This window comes from Mangifera indica, chromosome 6, assembly GCF_011075055.1.
Source record: "Mangifera indica cultivar Alphonso chromosome 6, CATAS_Mindica_2.1, whole genome shotgun sequence".
Taxonomy (NCBI): Eukaryota; Viridiplantae; Streptophyta; class Magnoliopsida; order Sapindales; family Anacardiaceae; genus Mangifera; species Mangifera indica.
Genome location: NC_058142.1, coordinates 9,450,258 through 9,477,635, shown reverse-complemented (window position 1 = coordinate 9,477,635; position 27,378 = coordinate 9,450,258). Strand labels below are relative to the sequence as shown.

General features: G+C 33.6%; 3 protein-coding genes across 9 annotated transcripts; 2 read left to right on the top strand and 1 right to left on the bottom strand.

The window, feature by feature from the left end:
* The first annotated feature begins 7 nt into the window (after window positions 1–7).
* On the top strand, window positions 8–6,433 carry LOC123218778. Of its 5 annotated transcripts, none has more exons than XM_044640402.1 (8): window positions 8–225; window positions 1,657–1,981; window positions 2,090–2,287; window positions 2,379–2,651; window positions 3,399–3,501; window positions 3,719–3,837; window positions 4,418–4,594; window positions 5,240–6,433. In XM_044640402.1, exons 2-8 carry the CDS (start codon window positions 1,667–1,669, stop codon window positions 6,050–6,052), a joined length of 1,998 nt encoding a protein of 665 aa, XP_044496337.1. In that variant the 5' UTR covers window positions 8–225; window positions 1,657–1,666; the 3' UTR covers window positions 6,053–6,433. The 5 variants fall into 5 exon arrangements, with proteins under 5 accessions (XP_044496337.1, XP_044496335.1, XP_044496336.1 ...); XM_044640400.1 differs by lacking the exon at window positions 8–225 and adding an exon at window positions 1,007–1,156; XM_044640401.1 differs by lacking the exon at window positions 8–225 and adding an exon at window positions 1,050–1,200.
* A 4,328-nt stretch (window positions 6,434–10,761) lies between these two features.
* LOC123218379 lies at window positions 10,762–12,067 on the top strand. Of its 2 annotated transcripts, none has more exons than XM_044639828.1 (2): window positions 10,762–10,914; window positions 11,412–12,067. In XM_044639828.1, exon 2 carries the CDS (start codon window positions 11,423–11,425, stop codon window positions 11,894–11,896), a length of 474 nt encoding a protein of 157 aa, XP_044495763.1. In that variant the 5' UTR covers window positions 10,762–10,914; window positions 11,412–11,422; the 3' UTR covers window positions 11,897–12,067. The 2 variants fall into 2 exon arrangements, with proteins under 2 accessions (XP_044495763.1, XP_044495761.1); XM_044639826.1 differs by having other exon boundaries at window positions 10,777–11,231.
* A 3,416-nt stretch (window positions 12,068–15,483) lies between these two features.
* Window positions 15,484–26,579, bottom strand: LOC123218758 (aldehyde dehydrogenase family 7 member B4-like). 2 transcript variants are annotated; one of them, XM_044640366.1, is made up of 16 exons: window positions 26,423–26,578; window positions 25,736–25,872; window positions 25,109–25,195; window positions 24,816–24,947; window positions 24,374–24,446; window positions 24,115–24,137; window positions 23,962–24,025; window positions 23,474–23,519; window positions 22,555–22,735; window positions 22,150–22,326; window positions 21,883–22,047; window positions 21,553–21,693; window positions 21,322–21,419; window positions 16,009–16,158; window positions 15,822–15,896; window positions 15,484–15,739 (listed from the first exon to the last, which is right to left on the bottom strand). In XM_044640366.1, exons 2-15 carry the CDS (start codon window positions 25,868–25,870, stop codon window positions 15,842–15,844), a joined length of 1,527 nt encoding a protein of 508 aa, XP_044496301.1. In that variant the 5' UTR covers window positions 25,871–25,872; window positions 26,423–26,578; the 3' UTR covers window positions 15,484–15,739; window positions 15,822–15,841. The 2 variants fall into 2 exon arrangements, with proteins under 2 accessions (XP_044496301.1, XP_044496300.1); XM_044640365.1 differs by lacking the exons at window positions 15,484–15,739; window positions 15,822–15,896; window positions 16,009–16,158 and adding an exon at window positions 17,121–19,498 and having other exon boundaries at window positions 26,423–26,579.
* Window positions 26,580–27,378: the final 799 nt, after the last annotated feature.

Genomic DNA, 27,378 nt, shown 5'->3' with positions numbered 1-27,378 from the left:
TACGACAGTATCCATGGTAATTGTAAGAAATCACTTAACTGCCCTTGATAGTTACTAAGAGTTGGAGGCGGTTATCTTTTTATGATAATTGCCCCCATAATCTGTTGTTGCAGAAGAAAACACAGAAAATAGCATCTAGCAGCAGCAAACGAGTGTTGTGGAACGATTATTTGAAGGCAGGCACTGATCATCAGTTGGCATCATCATCATCAAATTATCAACCGGGTATATCCACTTTTGATTCTGTATTAAAAATGCTAACAAAACTCAACACTCCTATACCAGCTCAGAAAACATGCGCATGCTCATAGCTACTCATATCACCCAGAAAAAAATAATAAAAAAATGTTGGGTATGTTTTCATGGCAATCATGTTTAGACTTGAGCCAACGTAAGACAACTACTCATGGATAGAACCACGCTTTCTCACATTTTTGCCTAGGCCATCACTTCAATATTTTTTTTCTTGGCCTACATATTCTTTCCTTATTCCCACAGAACTTAGGGTTCAATTTCTTAGCCGATACATAATCATTCTCGTTCCCTTCGACTCAACTTGGACCAGGCGTCCATATGCTCGAAAGGGGGATAATTCACCCTCTCTTTTCTCTTATATTTTAATTTAGACACAATATTATTAAATTTATATACATACATATTATGTTTAATTAAATCAATAAATGACGTAAAATTATTATTTTAACCTTATCACATACCTTGGTCAAATTTGTTTGACTTGGCTTGACCATCACTAATTTTTTTTTTTCTAAACCTTTCTACGTAAGTTTTGTTTCTCGATTAAATAATTAAAAAACAATTTATCAAAATTATCCTAAAACAATAATTAATCCACCAAAAATTCGCCTAACCTCACGAACTGCACGGAGAAGCAACAGATTTCCACGTGCCAAGATTTCACACTATGACTTCAGCTCCAAGTGGTTTCAGAAAACACTTTTCTCCGGTTCGTGCATCTAATACCCAATCAAACATCGCCACGTGTCACGAACTTTGTTTTGAAAAGCATACATGAAAATGGGGAAAAACGAAATTGCTTTTGAGTAGATAGAAACAGAAGAAGAAGAAGAAGTTTTGAATTTAATTCCTTAAATTCAGCGATAATTTATTTAGAGTTAATTATCGAAGCCTGTTAAAGGTTTGGACAACAACAGTTATTCAATTACCCACCGGTTTCTTAGGGTTTGCTTCCGCTTTTTGTTTCGTTTCTGGATGTCTTTTAGGTTACAATTTTTAATTCTTATTTATTTATTTATTTGTAGTTTTATATGAATTTTGATTGTTTTATGTCGTTTTTAATGTTAAATTTTGGGGCTTTTGATTGATTTCCTTGTTTGGCTGCCGAGAAAGTGAAGGAAAATCAATGGAACTTTTTCATTAAGATTTGGACTAAAGTTTTGTTTTTTTATTTTCATCTTTTTTAGTTTCTAGGTTTTTTCGATCATTAGAGTGCTATTAGCTTGATTTAACTTTAATTAGGGTAGTAAATTGCATTTGCAATCATTTTGAAATGTTTTGCATTTATGGGCTTTTGGGTGTAATGTTACTGTTTGAATTTAAGTGTAAGGATTTTGAATAATGTTTCGAAATTTTGAATTGGATGATTAATTTTATTCTTATTATTGTTTTATTGTTTAGGATTTTATTCATGGCTACGGCAACAATGGCTACTGCAGCTGGTGCAGCTGCTCTTTTGTACTACACGTTGAACCGTAAATTGCAGTCAGATACATCACATGATGATGATGATGATGACGACGACAATGATAGTGATGTTGCTGCAACCAGTCATGCTCCTTTGGGTATTGAACGTGTTTCACATAGACTAATTCAGGCCCCGGCTACATGGTTAGAGACAATTTCGACTTTGTCAGAGACGCTTAGGTTTACCTATTCGGAGACTCTGGGGAAATGGCCTATTGGGGATTTGGCATTCGGGATCAATTTTCTATTGAAGAGGCAGGTAAGCATCCTTGATATTTCTAGAATATGAGTTATGCAATGATTTGAAGTGATTTATTGTGAATGAGGTTATCTGGCAATGATTCTGAAATATAAGCACGACTTTCAGGGAAACTTGCATGTTGGCAGCATATTTGGTGGTAAAGATAGTATACAACTTGAAGGACTCGAGATTACTGCAGAATTAAAGTATCTGCTGAATTTGTTAACCCTGTGTTGGCATTTTTCAAAGAAGCCATTTCCTCTATTTCTGGAGGAAACTGGGTATGCTGAAGACAATGTTCTTCTTCAGGAACCGAAAGCAGGAGTATGTTATCTTTTAACTGATTCATGTTTGTGGTGATTGATTTATTAGTTTCTCTAACTTGATATGGGTGGATTGTTGTTGATCTATGCAGATACTGAAACCAGCTTTTACGATTTTGGTTGATCACAAAACAAAGTGCTTTCTCTTGTTGATTCGTGGAACACATAGTATGAAGGATACTCTGACTGCTGCCACTGGAGCTGTGGTGCCATTCCATCACACTGTGGTGCATGAAGGAGGAGTGAGCAATTTAGTTTTAGGTTATGCACATTGTGGTATGGTTGCAGCTGCACGGTGGATTGCTAAACTTTCCAGTCCTTGTCTTCTTAAAGCACTTGATGAGTATCCTGATTATAAACTTAGGGTAAGTTTGTAACCTGGTTAGTTTTCTGTGCATCTCCTTGCTGGTTTAGTTTAATTTTTTTAGTCGGAAATGTAAGTTGAAATTTAAAATTTTAACAAGTCTTTTGAAATCATATATAAATAAGTTATATAGAGATAGCACCCTTAAAGTGTTTTACATATTTTAGGCAAACATAAGTACATTCCCTTATAGCTGTCTTTATTATTGTGGAATACTGATGGGCACTAGAGCCATGTCCTCACATGTCCAACACAAAAAATTCTCAGAAGCATTAAACAAATCACTTTATATTGTAGATTCGATTATAATTTTTTTATGAAGAAGCCTGCTTAGTGTAACTAAGTTAAACTAATGAAGAAGGAAAGAGAATGAAAAGAAAATTAGAAATGATAAATGTGGAATGTGGAATTCAGCTCATGGTGCATTTATAAATCTCTGTTCTCTACAAGAGATATTTTTGCTCCAAAAATGGTCAAGTGTGTACTGTCTTTTCGTGTGTTGTGTGTTTGCTGCAATTCTTCATTGATTGGCTTGAAAAGTGGTTGTTGATTTCGTAGCCTCTCTCTCTCTCTCTTGCTCTCTTGCTCTCTCTCTCTGCAAGTTCCCAATACCTCTATATACATCCATTATTGTTGATGTAATTTCTTCAAAAATATGCTCATACTTTAAAGGTTCTTCAATTTTGATTGATGTGATTTGATGGCCAGTGAATAGATTTTGGAGTTTACTTTTGTTGATTTTTAACAGATTGTTGGGCACTCACTGGGTGGAGGCACTGCAGCTCTTTTAACTTATGTATTGCGTGAGCGGAAGGAATTGTCAACAACAACCTGTGTTGCATTTGCTCCAGGTTTGTTCGTTTAGTTCTAAAAAAACTGAAATTGAGTTTCTTTTACAGTATAACCTAGGAATGTGTACATGTGAACCCACCAAGGGCTGATGCCTTTATATTAATGTTTTTTCACAGTGACATGTTTTTCCATTTTAATATATGTCTTGTTCAGTCTGCTAGATGAATCTTTTATCAGTTGAATACATTCTTAGAGCTAACTGGATGTCATGTGCAGCTGCTTGTATGACATGGGAACTGGCCGAGTCGGGGAATGATTTCATTACTTCTGTTATAAATGGAGCGGACTTAGTGCCAACTTTCTCTGCTGCTTCAGTGGATGACTTGCGAGCTGAGGTTATTTTCTTACCTAGTTCAATTTCTGCCTTGATAAAAGACTCCAGATTTGAATTTTGAAGTTCCCTTGATGAATTGCCAATCTGTATTATAGCTATGTCGTCATTATATGTTTCCATCTTAACACATTGTATTTTACTTTGCATTACAGTATGGCTGAATTATAAAATGGGCACTTGTTGTTTGTCTATCAATTGATAGTTTTTGTATTTGTGTGTTCTGTCACCTGTTCTCTTCAAGTGATCATGATGTGCTAGCATGTCATATGAAGGCTGTTATAAATTTTCTCTGGCAATATCTTAATTTCTTTTGAAGCGATCATGATATGTGTCCTTATGAGAGTTGGTATGCTTTATTCTTAACAAGATTCTAAATCAGTCTTACCAGTTTTATCACCAATTTATACAACTTACTTCTCCCTCCACATGAAATACATTAGGACTTGGCATTCTTGCTAACCAGTACTTGATAAAATATAGTTTAACATTAATTGCATTTGCTGAAACATATTGCTCATGCCTATCCCTTTAGCCTCAAAAAAAAATTTATCTTGCCTCTTACAAAATGTAACACTTTTCAGGTGACCGCGTCGGCTTGGCTGAATGATCTAAGGAATCAGATTGAGCATACAAGAATTCTTAGTACTGTCTATCGATCTGCATCAGCACTGGGATCCCGCCTTCCTTCCATTGCAAGTGCTAAAGCAAAAGTTGCTGGGGCTGGCGCAATTCTGCGCCCAGTTTCTAATGGTACACAGGTATTCTCATTTTGACTAGATTAAGTTCATTGTCCTGCAAATTATCTTTATTACCTGGATATTGTAGTGATCAATCAAAATATCTTGTCTTGTTCAAATCTAACAAATTTTTAACTGTGTTTATAGTCTGGTCTTCACTTGTACTATAGATCAATTGAGATATCAGGCACTCCCTCGCTGTTTCCAAACACCTTATGTATTGAAAAATTTGTGCTCAATGTTCATGCATCTAAGCATAGGATTAGCTTAAGTTTATTGTTTTTCAGCTTGTATGCTATTGTTTGTACTCGAGTCGGTCCTTGTCCTGCAAATTATCTTTATTACCTGGATATTGTAGTGATCAATCAAAATATCTTGTCTTTTTCAAATCTAACAAATTTTTAACTGTGTTTATAGTCTGGTCTTCACTTGTACTATAGATCAATTGAGATATCAGGCACTCCCTCGCTGTTTCCAAACACCTTATGTATTGAAAAATTAGTGCTCAATGTTCATGCATCTAAGCATAGGATTAGCTTAAGTTTATTGTTTTTCAGCTTGTATGCTATTGTTTGTACTCGAGTCGGTCCTTGTCTTGATTGTGCATGTGCTGATGATTATCTTTGAGTATACTTTAGTTTATTTAGCTACTTTTATTGTGTACAGGTGGTTATGAGAAGAGCCCAGAGCATGGCTCAGGCAGCTTTGACACGCCCTTCACTGAACTTGTCCTCATGGTCATGCATTGGACCCCGTCGTCGAGCCTTGGCTGTTCGTTCAAACTCAAAAGAAGAGGAAGACTCCCTAGAATGTTCTACCTCCAAAACTGGAACTTCTGGACCTCTTCTTATATCTCCCAAGAAAATTTCAACCAAAACTTCAATGGAAAATATTCAACTTCCTGTCTCTTCTTCTGTAGAATTGGAATGGACTTCAGAAATTGTGTCTGAATTGTGTTCCCACACTGAGGAAGACAGTGAAGACCTTATGAGCCACAATTCACATGAAGACCGAAGGACTGAAGTGGAGTTGTGGCAACAACTTGAACATGAGCTTTATGACAGAAGGGATGATGAGGATGGTGACGTGGTAAAAGAAATAAGGGAAGAAGAAGCAGCAGCCATTGCAGAGGTAGGTGAAGATCAGGCGGAGAGCTCTGCACCAGAAATGAAGGAAGCACACAGGTTTTTTCCTCCAGGAAAGATCATGCATATAGTGACTCTTGTGGATCACGACTCTGAAAGTGATACACTGTCTTCTAGCAATTCCGGCAGTGATGAGCCATCGACAGAGCCTAAGGTTAGAGTTTTTCTTACCTCCCGGAGGCTGTATAGTAAACTGAGGCTGTCACAGACCATGATAAGTGATCATTTCATGCCAATATACAGAAGACAGATTGAAAAGCTAATAAAAGAACTTGACAAGGAACAAGGCTTCAAGGACCCTCATCACAATCACATTGAAGAGGTGGTTTTGTAGTGAAAGTGATGATTCAACTAATTGCTTGTGATATAGCTCTATACAGAACAGCATTATAAATCTTCTTGTAGTCCGGCTCAAATCCTGGAGGCACCAGAATTTACCAATCTTCTGGGCATATGAAGGACTTTAACAAACCTGAAACTCATCTTTAGCTGCACTGGGATTCCTTTTTAATAGATGTTGGTAGGCCTCACTCAACCAATATAGAGTTTTGGATTTTGTAAAATAGAACTTTTTGGTCTCTTTTCTTCTTAAACGATTCATCAAACAGTTGTATGTTACTAATTTGCACTTTTACTAGCATTTGTTATATTGATTTATACCTCATCACAATAACAAGCCATTACTTTTCCTCTGCATTGTACGGGGAAGCGTTCAGATCATTAGCAGCAGGGATGTTTCTGAGATTTTAACAACTATATGGGCCACATGATGTAGTTTAAAAATTTCCAAATATCATCAAGATCCCTGTGTTTTGTTGTATGAGTAAAATCTCTATGTAATTGATCTTAATGGTTAACAAAATTAGTGAAGAATTATAATTTTCAAAGTGAAGCTCTAAATTTAAGTTTTTATTATGTTTATAAAATTTGAATTTGGTGCAAATATTTATGAGTTTAATTATTATATTTTAAATTTATCTATTTACCAAATTCGGATAACACTTTCAGTTATTAAAAAAAAGTAATCTCAACATAATTATAATAAAACAAACCCACCCAAAAAATAATAACGGACAAGTGTTTGGGTTCTCCCAATTAAACAAATATATTTTCAGAATTAAAAAATAATGGATAATTTTTAGATTTAATTATTAATACATGATAATTCTTGATAGATCCATCACTGTGTGGATTATTATGTATAATTTATTTCACATCGCGAGATAAAATAGAATAATTTTTCCTATTATTTATATAATTCAATGTGTGCAGAAGAATATCTGCATATTATTTTTTATTTGGGCCGCCTGACAGTAACCCCCAGCAACTCGATAATAATTTTTTTTTTTTTTTTTTATATAATTAATTACAGCTTAGATAAGATTAGATAAGAACAAACCGATGGGTCAACAAATAATATTTTTAATTTTATGTTGGTCAAAGTGCCAAATTTTTAAATATAATTATGATAAATTTTAACTCATAAATTTGAGAGAAATGTTTTTGAATTTCAGTGGTGATAATAAAATAATATTTTTATAATAATAATAAAAAAATTATATATACATATTTATATATTTAAAATAGATATATATAATATTATTTTTTTATAATATAAAAATTATATTGATAATATGTTAAATTATTATTATTATTATTATTATAATTACCATTTTCTCCTAAGATCAATCAATTTTATTCTATCATCAACTATACCATTTTATAAAAAATAGCATAACACAAACAATATTTTTTTTTTAAAATTATATTTGAGGTTTTATGCTCTTTCAATTCATCCCCATGATGACAGGAATCATACAAGTATCAAAAAAGGGCATATCCCAAATCACCCAAGAAATATAATATAATATAATTTAAGAGCACTTGATAATTAAGCATTAATTTTGCTTAGTGTGTGCCACGTAGGTGTCATGTCAAAAGTAATTACTTTACATTATTGCCCACATAAGCGTGCCTCCAAATTGATTTTGGGACATGTTTAAATATTTCAATAATAAAATTGTGTGTATTTATTTTTAATATAAAAATTATCTATATTTAATTTATATTATTATACGATTAAATGATTTTAAATTAAAAATAAAAAAATATTTAATCATATAGTAACATATATAAATATATATTCATTTATATATATATAAAACAGATATGTATAATATTGCTCTAAAAATTTATATTGATATTTGTTAATTTAATATGCATACCCAACAATTAAGGAATTGATTCAAAGTTTCTAAATGTTCCTCCTATGATTTCTTTTTATTTTTATTTCATATCACCTAAACAAGTTTCTCCTTTGATAAAAAAATTAAAATTTTATTAAATTGATAAAATTTTCCACTTGTACATCTTATAAATATTGCTTAAGATTTTGTTGAATCAATTGAATTGTTATGTTTTTTTCTTTTAAGACTTTAAGATTTGATGATAATTTTGCTTTGAGCTCAACTAGACAATTGTATAATATAAATGTATTTTTTTAGCATACCAATAAAAAAAAATGTTGCATATTTGTATAGAATAATATTATGTATACACATTTTTAATATATAATAATGAGGCAAAATGGGTAAACCGGAATTGAGACCAAAAAGACCGCACCGTGATGAGGGCATTGCAACTTACCTTGAGAAAGTAAACTTCATGCCAAGGTTACACTTGACATTAGCTCCATACCGGTAATGGTTTGGATCCTTTTCAGCTATTGGTGAATATGTTTAACCACTTAAACACCAGAATTGAAAAGTTTTCATACCAATCTTACTATTAGGTGATAAAGTGGAGAGGAAATTGACCCTCGTGTGTTTAGATATATAAATGATGTATCATTATATGATTGACTATTATTTTATCTTCAATTCAAAATCATCTAATCATATGATGACATATTATCTGTATATCTAAATTGTATATAAAAAAAATGCACATATAACTTTATTGATATATACGTAAAGAAGAAGAGATATATAAATAATGCATATTCTCTCTATCAATTTATGGTGCAACATTGAAAATAAATATAAAATGACCCAGAGATATTTCATGTTTCACGTTGACATGTTTGATATGAACATGAAACCTGGAAAACTTCTGACCATGTGACTATTATTATTATTAATGTTATTCATAATTGAAATAAATAAATTTACACATGTTGTCTTTGGTTACATTAATTGAAATTTAAAAGAGAAAAAAGTTTTGCTTTATTTTGGTTCACTTGAGGAAAAAGTTCGATTAGAAAGAAAGGGGCAAAGAAAAGAAAAAGAAAGATATGGGTGGATCGTGCTTTTATCTTATAAACTCTTAATTACGGAAAGAATATTTACAAAAAAAGTATATATATATATAAATATTGTTTAAAAAAGATGATTCGACTCAAATAAAAGTTTTTCATTAAAAAAATATACAATTAATGGAAAAAAGATTAAACACATGAGGGTTTATTATTATTGAAGAAGAAAAAAAACAAAATATTAATATGAGATAATGCAAGTCATTTTCAAAGTTGATGCCAATAATAATAATAATTGGAAATTATAGTACCCTCTTGCTTTAAAGATGCAAAGGTTGGTCCATTTGTAGTCATTGATCAAAATTATTTTGACTATGACTAGTTGGTGCATGATTAAGTTAGAGCATCATTAGGAATCCCCCAACAAGGCATAACCCTTTTGTCCTTATTATAAATAAATAAATAAATAAATTATGAAGTGGGGACAAGAGGAGAGGGGTTTGCTTGAATTGCAAAATAACTAATCATCAACTCCTTTCCAATTGTATACCAAGATTTTGTAATTGACCAACATAAATATACATTTGATGAAAACCAATGATTTTTGCTTGTATCTAATTAGTCATTCACTTAAGCACATATTTATCCTTTTGATGTAAAAAATCATACTATATATTTACGAGTAATGTTATATATATACAGTTTTAATATATAATTTAGGTATACAAATAATGTGTAATTATGTACTTAAATATTATTTTATCTTTAATTTAAGATCATTTAATTATATAAATAATATATCATTTATACATAATTTTATTAAAAAATTATTATGTGAACTAATGTGATGTATTGTGATACATATTTCCTTGAATGAATATGAAAGCAATTTGATGGGTGAATTAATTAGGCAACCATGAGCTTTACTTCAAGCAAATTTAGGATTTGGTCCCAACCTAACACAAAACAAAAATAAAATAAAAATTCATATGGGATTTTACCCTTTTTTTTGTTTTTTTTTTAAATTATTATTATAAGTTAATTAAGCTGGGGTAAAAGCATTTTAGTTTAGTTTGACTAATAACCTTTGATTATTTTGTAAGCAATTTTCTATGTATATATTGGTAATGGGAAATTTTATCTGAGTTGTATTATTATTTAGGTCGAAATTAATCACATAGAGCAGGATAAATCCTAGGTTTAATAATCGATTTTATAAGTAAGTTAAAAGTTTGATTTTAATATGTTATTAAAAGAGATTTAAATTCATATTCTTTTATACATAAAATTTTATTTTTTGTCATTCAAATTATCTATTAAGAGTTGAGGTTTATAATAAATTATTTTGTTTATCTCCGTTCATTCTAGTCGACTTTCTTTAAGTTTTCAAGTAAAGCTAAAAATTAAATATTTATATATTTTTCTTACCTCTTTAAAAATTTAGCAAAGTGTGACTGAAATCTAGTTCTAAAATTGCTTAACCAGCAAATTACCCTAATTAACATAATTAACCGTAATTATAGCTAAGCATCCTAATTAAGACATTGACAGTGGTAAGGAGACAAAATCAAAATTAGTGAAGTCTGGTAAGAGGAAGTCCGAATCCCCACTAAATTGTACCTTACACGTTTTTGCAAAACACGTGGCAGAAACCCATTGGGTCAGAGAAGCTAAAATAAGACAGAAAAAACCATAGAAACCAGCAGTAAGTTTAGTTTGAGATGACGATGATGAAGAAGCTTAGCTGGAAGGAACGGTCAGGATTGGCTGATGACACAGCTTTTGCTTACATGGAATTTACTTTATTCATTCCACTTCAATCATTGGCCCCTCTCTCCTATATGAAGTGCTTATTTCTCTCTTAAAAGCTTCTACCTTAACTTGATTAAAGCTTTGTATTTGTGTTTCTGTGGAGGAGAAGCAACAAGAACAGTATAATCTTGGTAATTGTTCATACGAGATTTGAGTTTGTAAGAAAAGGGTTTGTTTTTGTTTGTTTTGTGCGTTGTTGAAATCTAAGGTTTTGAGTTTGTTTTTGTGTGGAGATTGTGAGGAAGAAAGAGGGTTTTGAGTTTTTCATATAATGGTTTTCATGTCTGATTTTATTTTCGGTGGAGAAGAAGATAAAGTTGAAGAAGGAGAGTGGGATAAAGAGAGATAAGTCAAAAGCCATAAATTCTAGCAGAAGTAGAGAGAAATTAAAGCACATAGAAGAAAGATAAAAGGATTTGTTCAAGTTTATTTTGATCTGCTTTTGCTGGTAATTCATCTTGTTTTTCTCTTTTTTTTTTTTTTTGAGATTTTAATCTTTTGATGAGTTAAGTTTCAAATTGTAAAGTTTCTTTCATGTTCCTGCATATTTGATTATAGCTGAAGAATTGGGACTATAGTTTGTTGATTCATGATTGATATATAGTTTATGGTGTTACTGATTTTGTAGGTTGATTGGCAATGTCTGCAACAGTAAGTGATCCAATGGTGGTATCTACCCCAGAAACAGCACAGGCAACCACAAAACTCATAAATCAAATTGAAGTTGAGTTTGCAAAATGTGATTGTTGTGGCCTAACTGAAGAATGCACACCAGAATACATTGAAACGATTCGCCAAAGGTATCAGGGGAAATGGATTTGTGGGCTGTGTGCAGAGGTTATAAAAGATGAAATTATAAGAACAGAAAGACTTATTAGCGCTGAGGAAGCTATGACTAAGCATATGGATTATTGCAAAACATTTAGATCCTCTAGGCCACCCCCGGATCCTGCAATTCTTTTGATATCTGCAATGAGACAGATTCTTAGAAGAAGCTTGGATTCTCCTAGAGCATTAAGATCAACTCCCTCTAGTCCTATTGACAAAGTCACTGAAATTCGCGGACCAGGACTCGCAAGGTCTGAAAGTTGTTTCCCTGCCTTGTCTGGATGAGGTTGAGATTATGGAAGTGAAATGTAAATTGGAGGTAAACATGGGGAAGATCAAAATTCAATAGATGCAAAAATAAAAGAAAAACAAAAGGGTTAAGCTTAGATATATATGTGCAATGTAGTCATCAATCTTAAATACAAAACTTTATTTTTTAGTTGTTGGCAACATCAATATTTTCTTGCCTCAGTTTGCTCTTAACCTTTTATACTTTGTGTGGATGCTTGGTTTTGAATTATAGTTCTCAGGACTTCAAATCAGTCATAAAAAGGTCGATTAAAAGTAGTGTGTCCGCATTAGAGAATGGCTATCTAACAAAATTAATCAGAAAGATGACCAGATTAACATAGATTTTTCGGTTTTGAACTACATTCTAATATTCTGTATGAGATTCTTGTGGGCTGATGAGTTGCCACTGCTGGCGTTTTCTTTGTGATATTCTCCAAATAAAAGAAGGTGCGTGTCGCAGGCAAAAAATGAGATAAAGAATTATTCTATTGCCAACTATGACAATTACTTTAGCTTCTTGTTTCTAGAATATATTGCAGACTTCAATAACTTGAATTTGTTTATTCTTCACTAAGTTTCTCAGATCCTTGCAATTAGGGTTGGATTCTCGAGTTCGGCTTGAACGAGCCCGAAATGAGCTTGAGCCTGCAATTTTAGCATATTCGAGCTCGAGCTCAAGCTCGAGTTTTGGAGTGTTTAGCTTGTTAAGCTTGCGCACTAAAAATTTTGATACAAAACAACGTTATTTTAACTTATATATATTAAAACGATATCGTTTTACTAACGAGTTAGTTAAAAACTCGAGCTCAAGCTAATTTGAAGTGAGCTTGATGAGCCCAAACTCGAGTTCGAACTCAATTATATGTAAATCAAGCCGAGCTCGAGCTTAAGTGAGCTTGAGCTCAGCTTAACTCGAATCTAACCCTGCTTGCAATAATCTTTTGAAGCTCTGTACAACTTAGATTTTTTGATTGTATTACGGTTTTGAAAAACTCATTTACAGATTGTGATGTAGGATGAGGTGTTTGACTTTTTTATTTTCCCAGTAAATGAAAACAACGTTATTTTAACATATCTATATTAAAATGATATCGTTTTACTAACGAGTTAGTTAAAAACTCAAGCTCGAGCTAATTTGAAGTGAGCTTGATGAGTCCGAACTCGAGCTCGAACTCAATTATATGTAAATCAAGCCGAGCTCGAGCTTAAGTGAGCTCGAGCTCAGTTTGACTCGAATCTAACCCTGCTTGCAATAATCTTTTGAAGCTCTGTACAACTCAAATTTTCTGATTGTATTACGATTTTGAAAAACTTATTTACAGATTGTGATGTAGGATGAGGTGTTTGACTTTTTTATTTTCCCAATAAATGAAATTCAATAAGATGTGGGTGAATTTGTTTTTGTCAAGCGATGAACTTTCTTTTCTTTATAGGAATTGTTGAAGGCCACAAAATGCTGGAGAAGTTTCAACCCTCACAATGGCCAGGTAATTATCCAAAGCTCATCCATATCCAGACTTGAGATGATGTAAAAGAACTCCATAAATTCAATGTTAGTTGAAAGTTAATTAATTGTTGAAAAAAGTATAAAGTTGTGAGTACCAAAGATGGTTGAAAAAAGTTTGAGTTTAAATGTGTCATTATGCCCCAAATTACACAAGATGTGGGGGAAAATAAAGAAAATAAAACATTCATCCCTGAGGTTTCATGAAGGTGACTTTCATCCAGAAGATACTAAAATTGATACTGTAATTCTTACTAGTTAGACAGAAACCAACCTTTTAAACAACAGTTAACTGAAAAAGCTACAGTAAATTCTTCTGTTTACAGTGTTTTATGCTTTCACTCTTCCTCTGAAGTACACTTAGCTATTAGAATTGGTAAAAAGAAAAGGTGAATAGAGATTAGTGTCTGCCAACAATTATTGAAGATTAAGATTGAAAATTTGTCCTAGAGTGAACCAGTATGATAAAAGCCTTTTTCATTATATCTTAATAGTAAAGAAAACTCCGTGACAACTAAGAAAGCAACACTGCTAGAATCAGTACACAGCAGACACAATCAGAGCACTGCTGGTGATGAGTATATCAGTGAAATTAGAGATTAGAGAAGGTTCTGGAAATGAGTTTATGGTTGGTGTGATTTGTTTGTATGTACCAGCTGGACTCAGAATTGTGCTTCTGTCAATGTAAAGGACAGGTCATCTTATTTAAGATTTGGAGCCCTTTACCCACTTAGCCTCTCAATTATATGTGGCTTGCATAATCTTTTCGCAAAAAACAAATTTCCTTCTAACATTGCTATTTTCTGTCGTTTAACAAAGCAAAAGAGGTGTTCATATATTAAGGTCGACTCTGGTTGTAACATTACAATATCAGAATAAAGTTGATTTCATCTAGTTTTATGCAAAGTAACACAGCAAAAATTGTTGTATAAGAACCCACTGTGCCACACTTCATTTAGGATGTGATGCATTTTTACATGTGAAAACTTCAACGAATGGAATCTTTTTCACATTAAACAATACCCAATAATGCCCAATTCTTGTACTAGAAAATTGCAAAAAACTTAGTTCTAAGCATTAGTATTTTGTTTTTCAACAATGCAGAAAGATTGTTTATACATTTAAAACAAACCTTTAAAAATAAGTAAAAAATTTGATCTTAATATACAGATTTAATCCCATACTCTAATGCTTCTCTTTTGCCATTGTTTAAAATATTTTTTGTTGTAGAAAAATAGAAATGGATATTCTAGCCAGCTTCTATGACAGAAAAAATAATTTTGGATAAAATAAACTGCCTTTATCCTTAAACAGTAGTAGCAAATTTCCATCAACCTGAATGACTATCAATCCCTTCAGCCACCCTCCCATAATGTCACTTTGTTTACCTAATGTCACTTTGTTTTTTTCTTGCTCTCATAAGAAAGTAGTTTACCTAATCTTATTATTTTTCTTTAATATTTCACATTTGTCTTTTGCCAGAGTTGATCTGATTGTTTATATGGGTTTTTCAGACTTCACATGATTCACTCTTTTGTCTCGTAATTTGTCTTTTATTTTATTATTTCTCTATCCTAACAATTCCAATGATTAAAACAACTGGGCTGTGCTATTATCTCATGAAACTTCTTAATATGCGCTTTGAGATTGAAGTCAAAGAAAGATTTATAAATTTTGAACACGATTTACACATATATTACATTATTTGATTATTATATATGATTGACCCTTTAATTAAGAAGATAATTAGCTTAATCTGTGGGAAATATAATTCCAGGATGTCCTGTTATCTTTTGCATCTTTTGTAATTAGTCACTAGTGTGAACAGAGATTAAGGTCAAACAGATTATATTGTGCTTTTCTTGTATTAATCATATTGTCAATACTTTTCAAAGCTCTTTATATTCTTTGAGTAACGCAAGCAATAAGATTACATCACAGATTTGATGCCGAAAATTTCTGAAACGTCTCCAGTTACCGGGGATTTTTAGTTGATATATTCAAGATAATGATAAAGACTTTTGTTTTATACATATATATATATATATATATATATATCCCAACAAAGAGAACACAGTTATAAAGTAGGATTCAAGCATTTATTATGTTAGTGTTTGAAGAAGGAAAAATTTCCTTTTCACACACTGAATGAGAACATTCATGGAACAACTTTAAGCAGGAGTGAAAAGAATGAATTTACTTCATCTTCCACTGTTGCAGTTGCTGTTATTGGAACCGAACCGGTTTAAAGCATAGGAGGTCTCCTGCTAGAAAGCCCCTTTAGGAAAACTCTGAAGCTGTTTAGTAGATGATGTTGATTGGCCTTGGACCCCCTATATTCAGAAGAATGATTCAAGCCAGAAAAGTCATGGTTATTAGGGATTATAAAATAAAATGACAGAAAAATTAACATACTTGACAACACAGCGTCTTGACTAGCCAAAATTGATTCCCTGGGCCAGTGGTAATTCATTTCCATAATTAATAGTGCTGCAGAGACGTTAAGTAGACAAGATCAGTTAAACATGTCCAAGATGAAGCCAAGTCCATGAAGATGACCAGTGTAGGTAAGTAGTAGATAGAAGTGCAGAAAAAAATTTACCAAGTTGATCGTCGCATGTATTGCTTCCAAGAATCACTTCCTGCTTCGCGGCCACCACCAGTCGCCTTTTCACCGCCAAAAGCACCACCAATCTCAGCCCCGTTTGTGGGAATATTTACATTGACAATACCACAGTCACTTCCATGTGGCCTGCATTACACAAAACTGTAATCTGTAGAAGTGTATAATAGTATATTTACATTAATCAATAATGATACAATATATACTATAACCCCAATTAGGGTTTACACAAATAAATATGGAATCCAATACAAATAAGGATCACATATTATTTAACAGAAACCAGGAGAAGTTTGTGAAGCTAAGTATTATGTTAGAACCCAACTCTTATTCAACCAAAACACAAAATTAAAACATAAAAAATATAATAAACTAAAACTATTTTATTAACCAAAACATTACAATGATAAATTGAACAATTCGAGGAGTTCGGGGCCTCCCATTTTCTGGGAGGCGTCGAAGACCTCCCACAATTAGTCAAGGATCGCTGCCCTCAAATAAAACCCTAATATATTTTCTTCCTCTCCTCTTTTGAAACCCAAAACATATATTTATAATAGAAATTGACTGTTCAATTGAGGACAAATGTCCCAATCCTAACATTTTCCTCCCTTTCAAAACCATCTTGTCCTCAAGATGGTAATTTACAAAATGATTTTTTTTTAAAATTTTCCTTTTCTTATTTTTTAAATTAATTTATTATTATTATTACTATTATTTTTTACTTTTTTTTATTTTTTTTCCAAACGGCGTCATATCTTTTCTTTTTCTCTTCCCAAGAAAGCTTATGCCTTCTCTTTTTGCTGCGTTTTCTCTTCCCAAGAAAGCTTCTGCCTTCTCTTTTTGCTTTCCCAGCAAACCACAACCATAGTTCTCTTTCTCCTTTTCCAACAAACCAACCGCCACTGCCCTTTACCTTTTTTTATTTTTTATTTTTTTTCACTCTCCTTTCTCTTTCCTTCTCCTCGTCTTTTTCTCTTCTTTTTTCTTCTCTACGTTTTCTCCTTTCTGCCTTCTGTAATTTTTTTTTTTCAGACTTTTTCTGATATTCCGTTTTCATCTCCTTCTTCTGTTTTCGTTTTCTTCTTCTATTCTTTTTCTTCTTGGCACTTTTCTAGCATGTAGCCATTGACTCATTTCTTCTTGTGATGATTCTTCTTCAAGTCAGCCTCCTCCGTGAACATTTTCCGATGACTCTTTACTTTTTCGACCATCATCTGTCTTCCCCGCTAGATCGAATGCTTTGATACCATTTTATTAGGAACCCAACTCTTATTCAATCAAAACACAAAATTAAAATACAAAAAACATAATAAACTAAAACTATTTTATTAACCAAAACATTACAATGATAAACCAAACAATTCGAGGAGTTCGTGGCCTCCCATTTTCTGATCATTCGAGGCGTCGGAGACCTCCCACAATTAGCCAAGGATGGCTGCCCTCAAACAAAACTCTAATATATTTTCTTTCTCCCCTCTTTTAAAATCCAAAACATATATTTATAATTAAAAAAATTGACTATTGGATTGAGGACAAATGTCTCAATCCTAACATTCCCCTCCCTTTCAAAACCATCTTGTTCTCAAGATGGTAATTTATAAAATGATTTTTTTTAATTTTCCTTTTCTGATTTTTTTAATTAATTTATTATTATTATTACCATTATTTTTTTATCTACCTACCCCTTCTCTCTCAGCTACTTTTTTTTTCCAAATGGCGCCATATCTTTTCTTTTTCTCTTCCTAAGAAAGTTTTTGTCTTCTCTTTTTGTTACGTTTTCTCTTCCTAAGAAAACTTCTGTCTTCTCTTTTTGCTTTCCCAACAAGTCACAACCACAGTTCTCTTTCTCTTTTTCCAACAAACCAACCGCTATTACCCTCTACCTTTTTTTTTTAAATTTTTTTTCTCTCTCATTTCTCTTTCCTTCTCCTTGTCTTTTTCTCTTTTTCTTTCTTCTCTGTGTTTTCTCCTTTCTGCCTTCTGTAATTTTTTTTTCAGACTTTTGCCGACATTCCGTTTTCATCTCCTTTTTCTATTTTCGTTTTCTTCTTCTATTCTTTTCTTCTTGGCACTTTTTCAACATGTAGCCACCGACTCATTTCTCCCTGTGATGATTCTTTTTCAAGTTAGCCTCCTTTGTGAACATTTTCCGGTGACTCTTTACTTTTTCAACCATCATCTACCTTCCTTGCTAGATCAAATGCTTTGATACCATTTTGTTAGGAACCCAACTCTTATTAAACCAAAAACATAATAAACTAAAACTATTTCATTAACCAAAACATTACAATGATAGACCGAACAATTCGAGGAGTTTGGGGCCTCCCATCTTTCGGTCGTTCGAGGCGTCGTAAACCTCTTACAATCAACTAAGGATGGCTGCCCTCAAACAAAACCCTAATATATTTTCTTTCTCTCCTCTTTGGAAACCCAAAACATATATTTATAATAGAAATTGACCATTGGATTGAGGATAAGGGTCCTAAGCCTGTGAGTACTTAATCAAATGGAAGAGACTTTCGGATGCTGAAGCAAGTTGGGAATCGGAACTTGACCTATGGCAATTTTTATTATGTTTTTCAACCATCATCTACCTTCCCCACTAGATCAAATGTTTTGATACCATTTTGTTAGGAACCAAACTCTTATTAAACCAAAACACCAAAAACATAATAAACTAAAACTATTTCATTAACCAAAACATTACAATGATAGACCGAACAATTCGAGGAGTTTGGGGCCTCCCATCTTTCGGTCGTTCAAGGCGCCGGAGACCTCTTACAATCAACCAAGGATGGCTGCCCTCGAACAAAACCCTAATATATTTTCTTCCTCTCCTCTTTGGAAACCCAAAACATATATTTATAATAGAATTGACCGTTGGATTGAGGATAAGTGTCCTAAGCCTGTGAGTACTTAATCAAATGGAAGAGACTTTTGGATGCTGAAGCAAGTTGGGAATCGGAACTTAACCTATGGCAATTTCAAGACAAGATTGAAGAATTCCATTGAGGGCTAAACCAACGCAATGAGAGCATTGCGGGATTGAGTGGGGGAGGGTGTCACAACCCATTTTTTCACACCAGCCCAATGGAGGTTCATTCAGTCCAATTCCCACACTTGGGTCAGCTTCATTCAAGCAGCCAAAAGCCCAACCAAACTTATGTTCTAGCACAACCCACTTGGTCAAGCCATCTTACAGCAGATAGCGACATGAGCCTGCCACACGCTAGCAGGGTAGTGATGTAGCCCTATGTGTAGCAGACTTTCCAGCCAACCCAGCATACAGCCAATTTGCAGAAGGCTCGGCAGGCATGCAGGCACCATGCAACAGGCTTTGCAGCTGAGCAGACATGTAAGGAGGATGTAGCAGGCTTTGCAGTTGGGCAGACATGCAGGGAGGATGTAGAGAGCCATGCATGCAGTGGACAGAGCACCATGCATGCAGTATGCAGGAACCTGACATCTTAGGAAGAAGAAGCATGTATTGTCACATTTTGTATATACCAATGTACTTTGGCATTTTGTGTAACCCTTTGCCTATAAAAGACTACACTTGTACAACACAAAGCATTCAAGCAATACAAAACATTTTTCCAGCAGATTGTGTTCTCTCTTCCTCTACCTTTCTGAGTTCTTTTCTTTGTACGTTTGAACTGATTTTGTGCTTCTGCACACTTTATAGTATTTCCGCAATGTTTGAGACATTAGGCTGACTTACCGCACATTGCCGCTAAGTGTCGCACAGGACTTTCACGTAAACATAAGCCTGTGACAAGTGGTAGGATTGAGACACTTGTCCTCAATCTAACGGTCAATTTCTATTATAAATATATGTTTTGGGTTTCAAAAGAGGGGAGGAAGAAAATATATTAGGGTTTTGTTTGAGGGCAGCCATCCTTAGCTGATTGTGGGAGGTCTTCGACGCCTCGAACGACCAAAAAATAGGAGGCCCCGAACTCCTCGAATTGTTTGGTTTATCATTGTAATGTTTTGGTTAATTAAATAGTTTTAGTTTATTATTTTTTTGTGTTTTAATTTTGTGTTTTGGTTGAATAAGAATTAGGTTTCTAACAAAATGGTATTAGAGCATTCGATCCAGTAGGGAAGACAGATGACGGTCAAAAAAGTAAAAAGTCATCGGAAAATATTCACAGAGGAGGCTGACTTGAAGAAGAATCATCACAGGGAAAAATGAGTCGGTGGCTACATGCTAGAAAAGTGCCAAAAAGAAAAATAATAGAAGAAGAAAACGAAAACAGAAGAAGGAGATGAAAACGGAATGTCAGCAAAAGTCTAAAAAAAAAAATTACAAAAGGCAGAAAGGAGAAAACGCAGAGAAGAAAGAAGAAGAGAAAAAGACGAGGAGAATGAAAGAGAAAGGAGAGAGAAAAAAATTAAAAAATTAAAAAAAAAAAGGTGGAGGGCAGTGGCGGTTGGTTTGTTGGAAAAGGAGAAAAAAAACTGTTGTTGTGGCTTGCTGGGAAAGCTAAAAGAGAAGGCATAAGCTTTCTTGGGAAGAGAAAACGCAGTAAAAAGAGAAGGCAGAAGCTTTCTTGGGAATAGAAAAAGAAAAGATACGGTGCCGTTTAGAAAATAAAATTAAAAAAAAGTAGCAGAGAGAGAGTGGGTAGGTAGATTAAAAAATAATAGTAATAATAATAATAAATAAATTAAAAAAATAAAAAAATCATTTTATAAATTACCATCTTGAGGACAAGATGGTTTTGAAGGGGAAGGGAATGTTAGGATTGAGACACTTGTCCTCAATCTAACGATCAATTTCTATTATAAATATATGTTTTGAGTTTCAAAAAAGAAGAGAAAGAAAATATATTAGGGTTTTGTTTAAGGGTAGCCATCCTTGGCTGATTGTGGGAGGTCTCCAGCGTCTTGAACGGCCGGAAAATGGAAGGCCTCGAACTCCTCGAATTGTTCGGTTTATCATTGTAATGTTTTGATTAATGAAATAGTTTTAGTTTATTATGTTTTTTGTGTTTTAATTTTGTGTTTTAGTTGAATAAGAGTTGAGTTCCTAACATATTACAACATTTTATGACAAAGAAATCTCATCTTTCAACCAGAAAACTATACAAGAACCAAGAAATTTTAAGCTCAATGTAAACAACCAAGTGACATGCAAGAAAGTCAGATACTCAACTTTTGAAAGTCAAAATAATGTTTTCAGATATATTTTAGAGCCAGAAAATTTAAGATTTAGATTAAACATATGCAAAACCAGTAGCATGAAGAAACTACTAAGTGATAAAAGGTTGTAAAAGTACTTACCCTAACCACTTAAAAATAAGGTCAGGCTTCCGGGTGAAGATAGAACTACTTAAACCTTGGGGTACTGAATTATTTATTTCAACAGCTTCTTCAAAACTCTGTAAAAAAGGAGATCACATTTTTGGAAAAGGTATGACATCAAAACATGACAAATAGAATCAATAGTTTCTTAAGGATTGGAAAGGCTATATGCTTTGGAACCCACCATGGAAACTTGAGTAAAGAATATACCTTAAATTTCATGACATATAGAACAGGAGCAAACAGCTCTTCTTTAACAACATCTGATTTTGGAGAAATCTCAACTATTGTGGGCTGAACAAAGTTTCCCTCGGACTCTATAACTGTACCTCCAGTAAGAATCTTCCCTCCCTGCGAGACATCACTTTTAATTAGATAAAACATTTCCCTTATAAACTTAGGATTTATGGCTTAGGTCAATGAATTACGTGTTAGAACATTTTCAGAATGTAATCTAAGAAACTTCAACTTGTAAAAGGTGAAACAAACCTAAAGCTACAAATAAATTGGTTGAGTACAAGAGTGAAAGACACAACATGCCTGAGCTTTTATTTTCTCTATTCCTTTCTCAAAGTTCTGCCTTGATGTAGGCGTATGCAATGGCCCGAGCAAGGTACCTTTTTCTAACGGATCTCCTACCTTAACTTGTTGGTAGAGCTTGACTAGCTGATCCAATACTGTTTGATATATACTTTCATGAAGAATCTTCGACACCAGCAAATGAAAGTTCAGTAATAAGATTAGAAAAACATTAACCATCCTCATTGTACCAAAGTTTCAACAGGAAAATCCCATATTTAGACATACCAGCCTACGGCAAGTTGTGCAGCGCTGACCAGCTGTGCCGACAGCAGCAAACAGAATGGAACGAACAGCAAGCTTGATGTCAGCGTCATCCATGACAATTATAGCATTGTTTCCACTTAATTCAAGCAAACATTTACCAAATCTCTCATTTACTGTTCTTTGCACCATTAAACCCACCTGTAATCCAGTATGAGTTCAATAGACTAAAAAAATCCTTAAGGGGTTAAGTATGAACAACTAAACTAAACAGAAGTTTAAGAAATCAACTGAAAACTCAAGCATAAACATACACTCAAAGAGATTTGAGTTTGAGAGTACTAATTTAAAAAACTGCAAAGGAGTTTTATTGTAAAATATGAGACAAGAAGGCAACAGTTTTTATAGATTGGAGTGAGATGGGAGTACCTTTGTACTCCCAGTAAATGAAACAAGAGGAATTCGTGTATCTTTCGCAATGGCTTGGCCAATTTCAGCACCACCACAAAAGGCAGTAAAAATTGCCCCTGGTAACTTGTTCTTCTCTAAAACCTCAGCCACAAGCTTAGTTATTGCTATAGTGATCAAAGGAGTTGTTGGAGCACCCTTCCTGTTTATCATGGCATTGATTTTCAAGTATTCAAATTGCAACTCCTGGCATGCAAAAGTAACTAAATATTGTCCAAAATGAATCGTTGCATCAAAGAATCAGGTCATGGAAAGTCAATGCAAAAACAAAGTAAAATCATGTAAATGTTTGGATTAGATTTGAACGTAGTCAGCAGATGCCCTTAGGCATAAAATGGAATTCATATATTTACAAAAGATGAAGCACAAGCTTTCTAGTTAATTACTTTTAAGCTTAATATACCAATATCTACAGCCTTCAATCAATGAAGGAAGCAAAACAGTCCTGGAAACGATGGTGCTTGCTTCGACTCGGCAGTTTGGGATCAAAAGTTTACTTTAGCTGATTTCTTATATCAAGCTATATTGCCAACAAATTATAACAACAGACAATGGTACCAATGAAGGGTTAGCACTAAATCATAAAACTTCATATCTGATTAATTTGAATTTTAGACATTAGTTTACAAAGATGAATTTCCATACCAATGAGATGATGATCAACATGCTCTTTCAAGGGTTAACAACTGAGGAAAAACAACCAAAAGTATTTTTGAAGATGAAGCAAGCAATTGAAAAACAAACACTAGTTAACTTACAGCAAGAAACATGAATAACTTTCAGAACAAAGACAGAAATTATGTTGAATAACTTGGAAGTATGGACCCACAGTGTCAAGAGAAATAAAACCATATGGCATCATAACCATTTTAGTACTTACCAAACAACACAATTGCCACATACAAGCGCATTGCAAGCATTCCATCCTACAGAACCAAATTGTGATTAAATTAGAGGCATTAAGTGGCAAAAGAAAGTCATGTAGATAACTCCACGGTGACAAAATTTAGCTAGACGAATCATTTGAGATCGGACGGACACCATATGCTATCAGTACAACATTAATAAATTTTGACAAGAAATGTAATAGTGACAGAAGAATTTGCTATAACTTGAAGAGATAGAGGCAAGCAATTGAAATTGTGCCTGATAGTCAGACTATTAACATGTCAAAATATAATTTCAACCAAAGTTATTTAAAATCACCCAATAGAAATGCACTAAATGTACATTCTCCGACAAAATTCTAGGGCAATAAAGGTAGTTGTTGAGGTGAAGAGCCACCATTATGCTAAGCATTGTCAAAAGTGTTGCAAAATATTGAAGCAATTAGAAGCTAATGGAGATATAAGAACAAGGTATACTCACCAAGAACAGCACATGGGAAGTTAAATGCTGTAATTACACCAACTATTCCCAGAGGATTCCACATCTGTATACGGCATACATTTATCAAATGTTAACTAATGAAAATCGATAGAATGCTTTAAAAGAAGTTCAAAAGCACAAAATGCAGCACACCTCTAACATCATATGATTAGGACCTGTCAACAGAGAAAGCAGTAATTATTAGTTTAGGACTAACTTTTATCACGGGAAAGAAAAAGAAAGAAACCCAATCCAATTGCAAAGTGCAACCAATTTCCAAAGCTACCCAAAAATTTTGAACTTAGTAGGATTATTGCATATAAAAATAGAGGTCTGGGGCTCTTTATAAAGCCACCTGGATAAAGATTACTACTACATACAGAAAAACAAAAGGGAAAATGATTGAGCTTACGTTCTGAAGGAATAACCAATCCATTAAGTTGCCGACTTAAACCCACAGCAAAATCACACATGTCAATGATTTCCTGCATAAATTAGCTCACAAGAATGAGTCTAAAATCTAGAACAAAGAAATAGCAGAATCACATCCAGTCATTATGGTTTCCTTACAAGAATCAGTCTATTTTCTACATTAAAAGAAAAAGCAGAACCACAACTACTTCAGACAAAAGATGAAAAAAAAATGATGCTTGTTTTTTACACATTACATTAGCACTAACAGAGCATGTCTCGATACAAGAATGAAAAATCTGATTAGTCCTAGCACACATCATCGATTAGTATGTTAGTCAACAGCTCAAAGATTCATCAGGGCAACTAAATTCTAGCACAGCATCCTGTAAATAACAGGAAATTTAATCTATTCTACCACAATTTCAAATGAGTCAACATACTTGAACTTCTCCAACTCCTTCTGCAAGAATTTTTCCCATCTCAAGTGAGACAAGATGGCCGAGTTGATGGAGTTTCTCTCTCAATGCATCACCTATCTGTCTAACAATTTCCCCTCTCTTTGGGGCAGTAACCTGCAATTGCAAATAAACCAACCAGAGGGCAAAAACAGTCTTTTTTTTTGGCAGTTTTACAGATTTAATGCAAGTTTACAGGAAGGTAAATTCTAAGACTGAAAAAATCAAACAACTTAAAATATATTTGAACTTTCTATCATGACAAATAATGATCTTACAGTCATCCATATCTTAGCCGCTTCACTGCAGGCTTTCATTCCTTCCTCATAATCATCAATTGAAGCCTCCGTAACATTAGCAATTGTCTGAATCATCAACATAGCAACATTATAAACTCAAAAATGAATTTGAGCGAGTTGACAATTCCTAGAAACATCTATCAAAAAGTTCTTGACTTTTTCCTTTCATGATTTTGTATAGATACTTCAAATATCTTTGCAAACCAAAATTTGGATGTGTACACATCTCAGGGCCAAAAGAAAATTAGATAATAGAAAACTGACAGTATCTCAGGGAACTTAGTACAGAGAAATAGTGATTGGGTTTGTTAATTTAAAGTAAGTGAATTGACCGAGTTTTTTTGTTCACTTGGGCTTTTGTATGACATATCACTAAGAATTCCCCTTAATATAAAAAATTCCAACTTTCCATAACAAATTAAAAGATCCCATTTTGAAATTAATTTCCATTTCGAAAGGAAGACTGTAAGGTATCATCAGTCAAATCCATAAAGTGAACACATAAGCAACTATTCTGTCAAGATTCCTCCACGATCACTAAAATAAAACAATGAAACAGTGTACAAATACAAATATATATAGGAGAGTTTAATGAATTTTGATAACCTGATTGTTAGTAGGATTCACTGAGGAGACCACAGGGCCATGTGCCTTCCACGTGCCACCCACAAAACAGCCCAGATTCTCATAACTTAATCCGATCTCACTCAGAAACTCAAACTCCTTCTTAGCAAAACCCATCTCTGCAAATAAAAAAAGATCTTACATTAAACCAAAAAAATCTTTATCATTTATCAACTCTATACCTGCCCAAAAAACTCAAACGATTCAATTCATTCACTCAATTCACTTCCTTTCACGAATTTTCTCAGCTAACAAACAGAACCGAGATAACCAAAATGCAAAACTGAATAAACACAAAAACACAGCCTTCAAAAGAAAAAAAAGAAAAGACATCTCATAATAACACACATAAACTATACAAATTTAACCATTAATATTCAAAACGGTTTTATATTCCCAGAAGAAGAAGTAACCGTCGTCAAGAATTTTCCAGCAAACAAACGCAACCCAGGAGAACAAAATGACACACAAACTATAAAAATTTATCCATTAATATTCAAAACGGTTTTATATTTCCAGAAAAAACAAAGTAATTTTCTTGAAGAATTTTCCCAGAAAACAAACGCAACCCAGGAGAACAAAATGCAAATCAATCATGAATCTTGTATCCGCGTCAAATCAATACAAAAACTCAGTCTTCAAGATCAAAAACACAAAAAAGCCACATACTTGAACTTGGAACACTGGATTCGGAAGATAAGTGTGTCTACAAACAAGGTTTAAATAGCATAAAATGAAATGAAAAGTGACAAATGAATGACGAGTTTGGTTGAAGGGGAGGGATAATCGTGCAGTGAATGTAAACTGAGCGGTATTGGCTCTTAGTTAAGGTGATGATAATGATTTATCCACTTTCCGATATTGGATTGCGTCATAGTCCATGTGATGGTTTACCTACTTGGGTTTATTACTAGGGAAAAGGACTATTTCCCACCGATTTTTTACGCCTATCTCAAATTTATACCCATAAGAGATGAAAATCCTCTTTTTTCACCCATAACCAAACTGCCATCCAATTTTTTAGTTAGGGATAAGGGTAAAATTGATATTTTATTATTTATATTAAAAAGTTATAAAGTTTATTACTTTCACCCCTCTTAAATTTTAGAAACTAATATTTCACCTTTATCTAAAGTTTTTAAACTTGAAAAACTAACATTTTCACCCCCAAACCTAGGGTTTCCATATTTTTCAAAATATAGCCGCCCTCCATAACTTTCAAAAATAGCAGTTTCACTCCCATTTTTTAACTTCATCTTTCGACGTCGTCACCGACCTCCTCCTTCTTCTAATGCGACGACGATGGTATGATAAAGAGATCTTCATCTCCTCGTCGCACGGTGCGACAAAGAGACGGAGATCTCTTCGTCTCATGATGCGACGAAGAGACTATCGCACCACCGTGCGACGGGACGACGCTTCTTTCAGATCTGGACGACGCTTCGTCGTCCAGATCTAGGCGAAGAAGGGTCGTCCTTTATAGTCGGAGATGAGAGATCGATGGAATGCGTTGGTCGTCTGTGATGGCCAGAGAAAGAAGCAAACCCTAGAGGTGAAATCTAAACTTTTTAAACTTTGAGGATGGGTTGAATTGTTAGTTTTTAAAACCTGGAGGGGGAAATGGT

Bases quoted from the DNA above. Each gene is read 5' to 3' on its own strand.
- LOC123218379 (XM_044639828.1), top strand. From the start codon at position 11,423: ATGTCTGCAACAGTAAGTGATCCAATGGTGGTATCTACCCCAGAAACA.
- LOC123218758 (XM_044640365.1), bottom strand. From the start codon at position 25,870: ATGGGTTTTGCTAAGAAGGAGTTTGAGTTTCTGAGTGAGATCGGATTA. The intron at 25,196-25,735 runs GTTATCAAAATT...TTGATGATTCAG, and splicing joins TGAATCCTACTAACAATCAG to ACAATTGCTAATGTTACGGA. The intron at 21,694-21,882 runs GCATGTTGTGTC...GATGTCTCGCAG, and splicing joins TAGAGAAAATAAAAGCTCAG to GGAGGGAAGATTCTTACTGG.
- LOC123218778 (XM_044640399.1), top strand. The intron at 3,838-4,417 runs GTTATTTTCTTA...AACACTTTTCAG, and splicing joins TGGATGACTTGCGAGCTGAG to GTGACCGCGTCGGCTTGGCT. The intron at 4,595-5,239 runs GTATTCTCATTT...TATTGTGTACAG, and splicing joins CAGTTTCTAATGGTACACAG to GTGGTTATGAGAAGAGCCCA.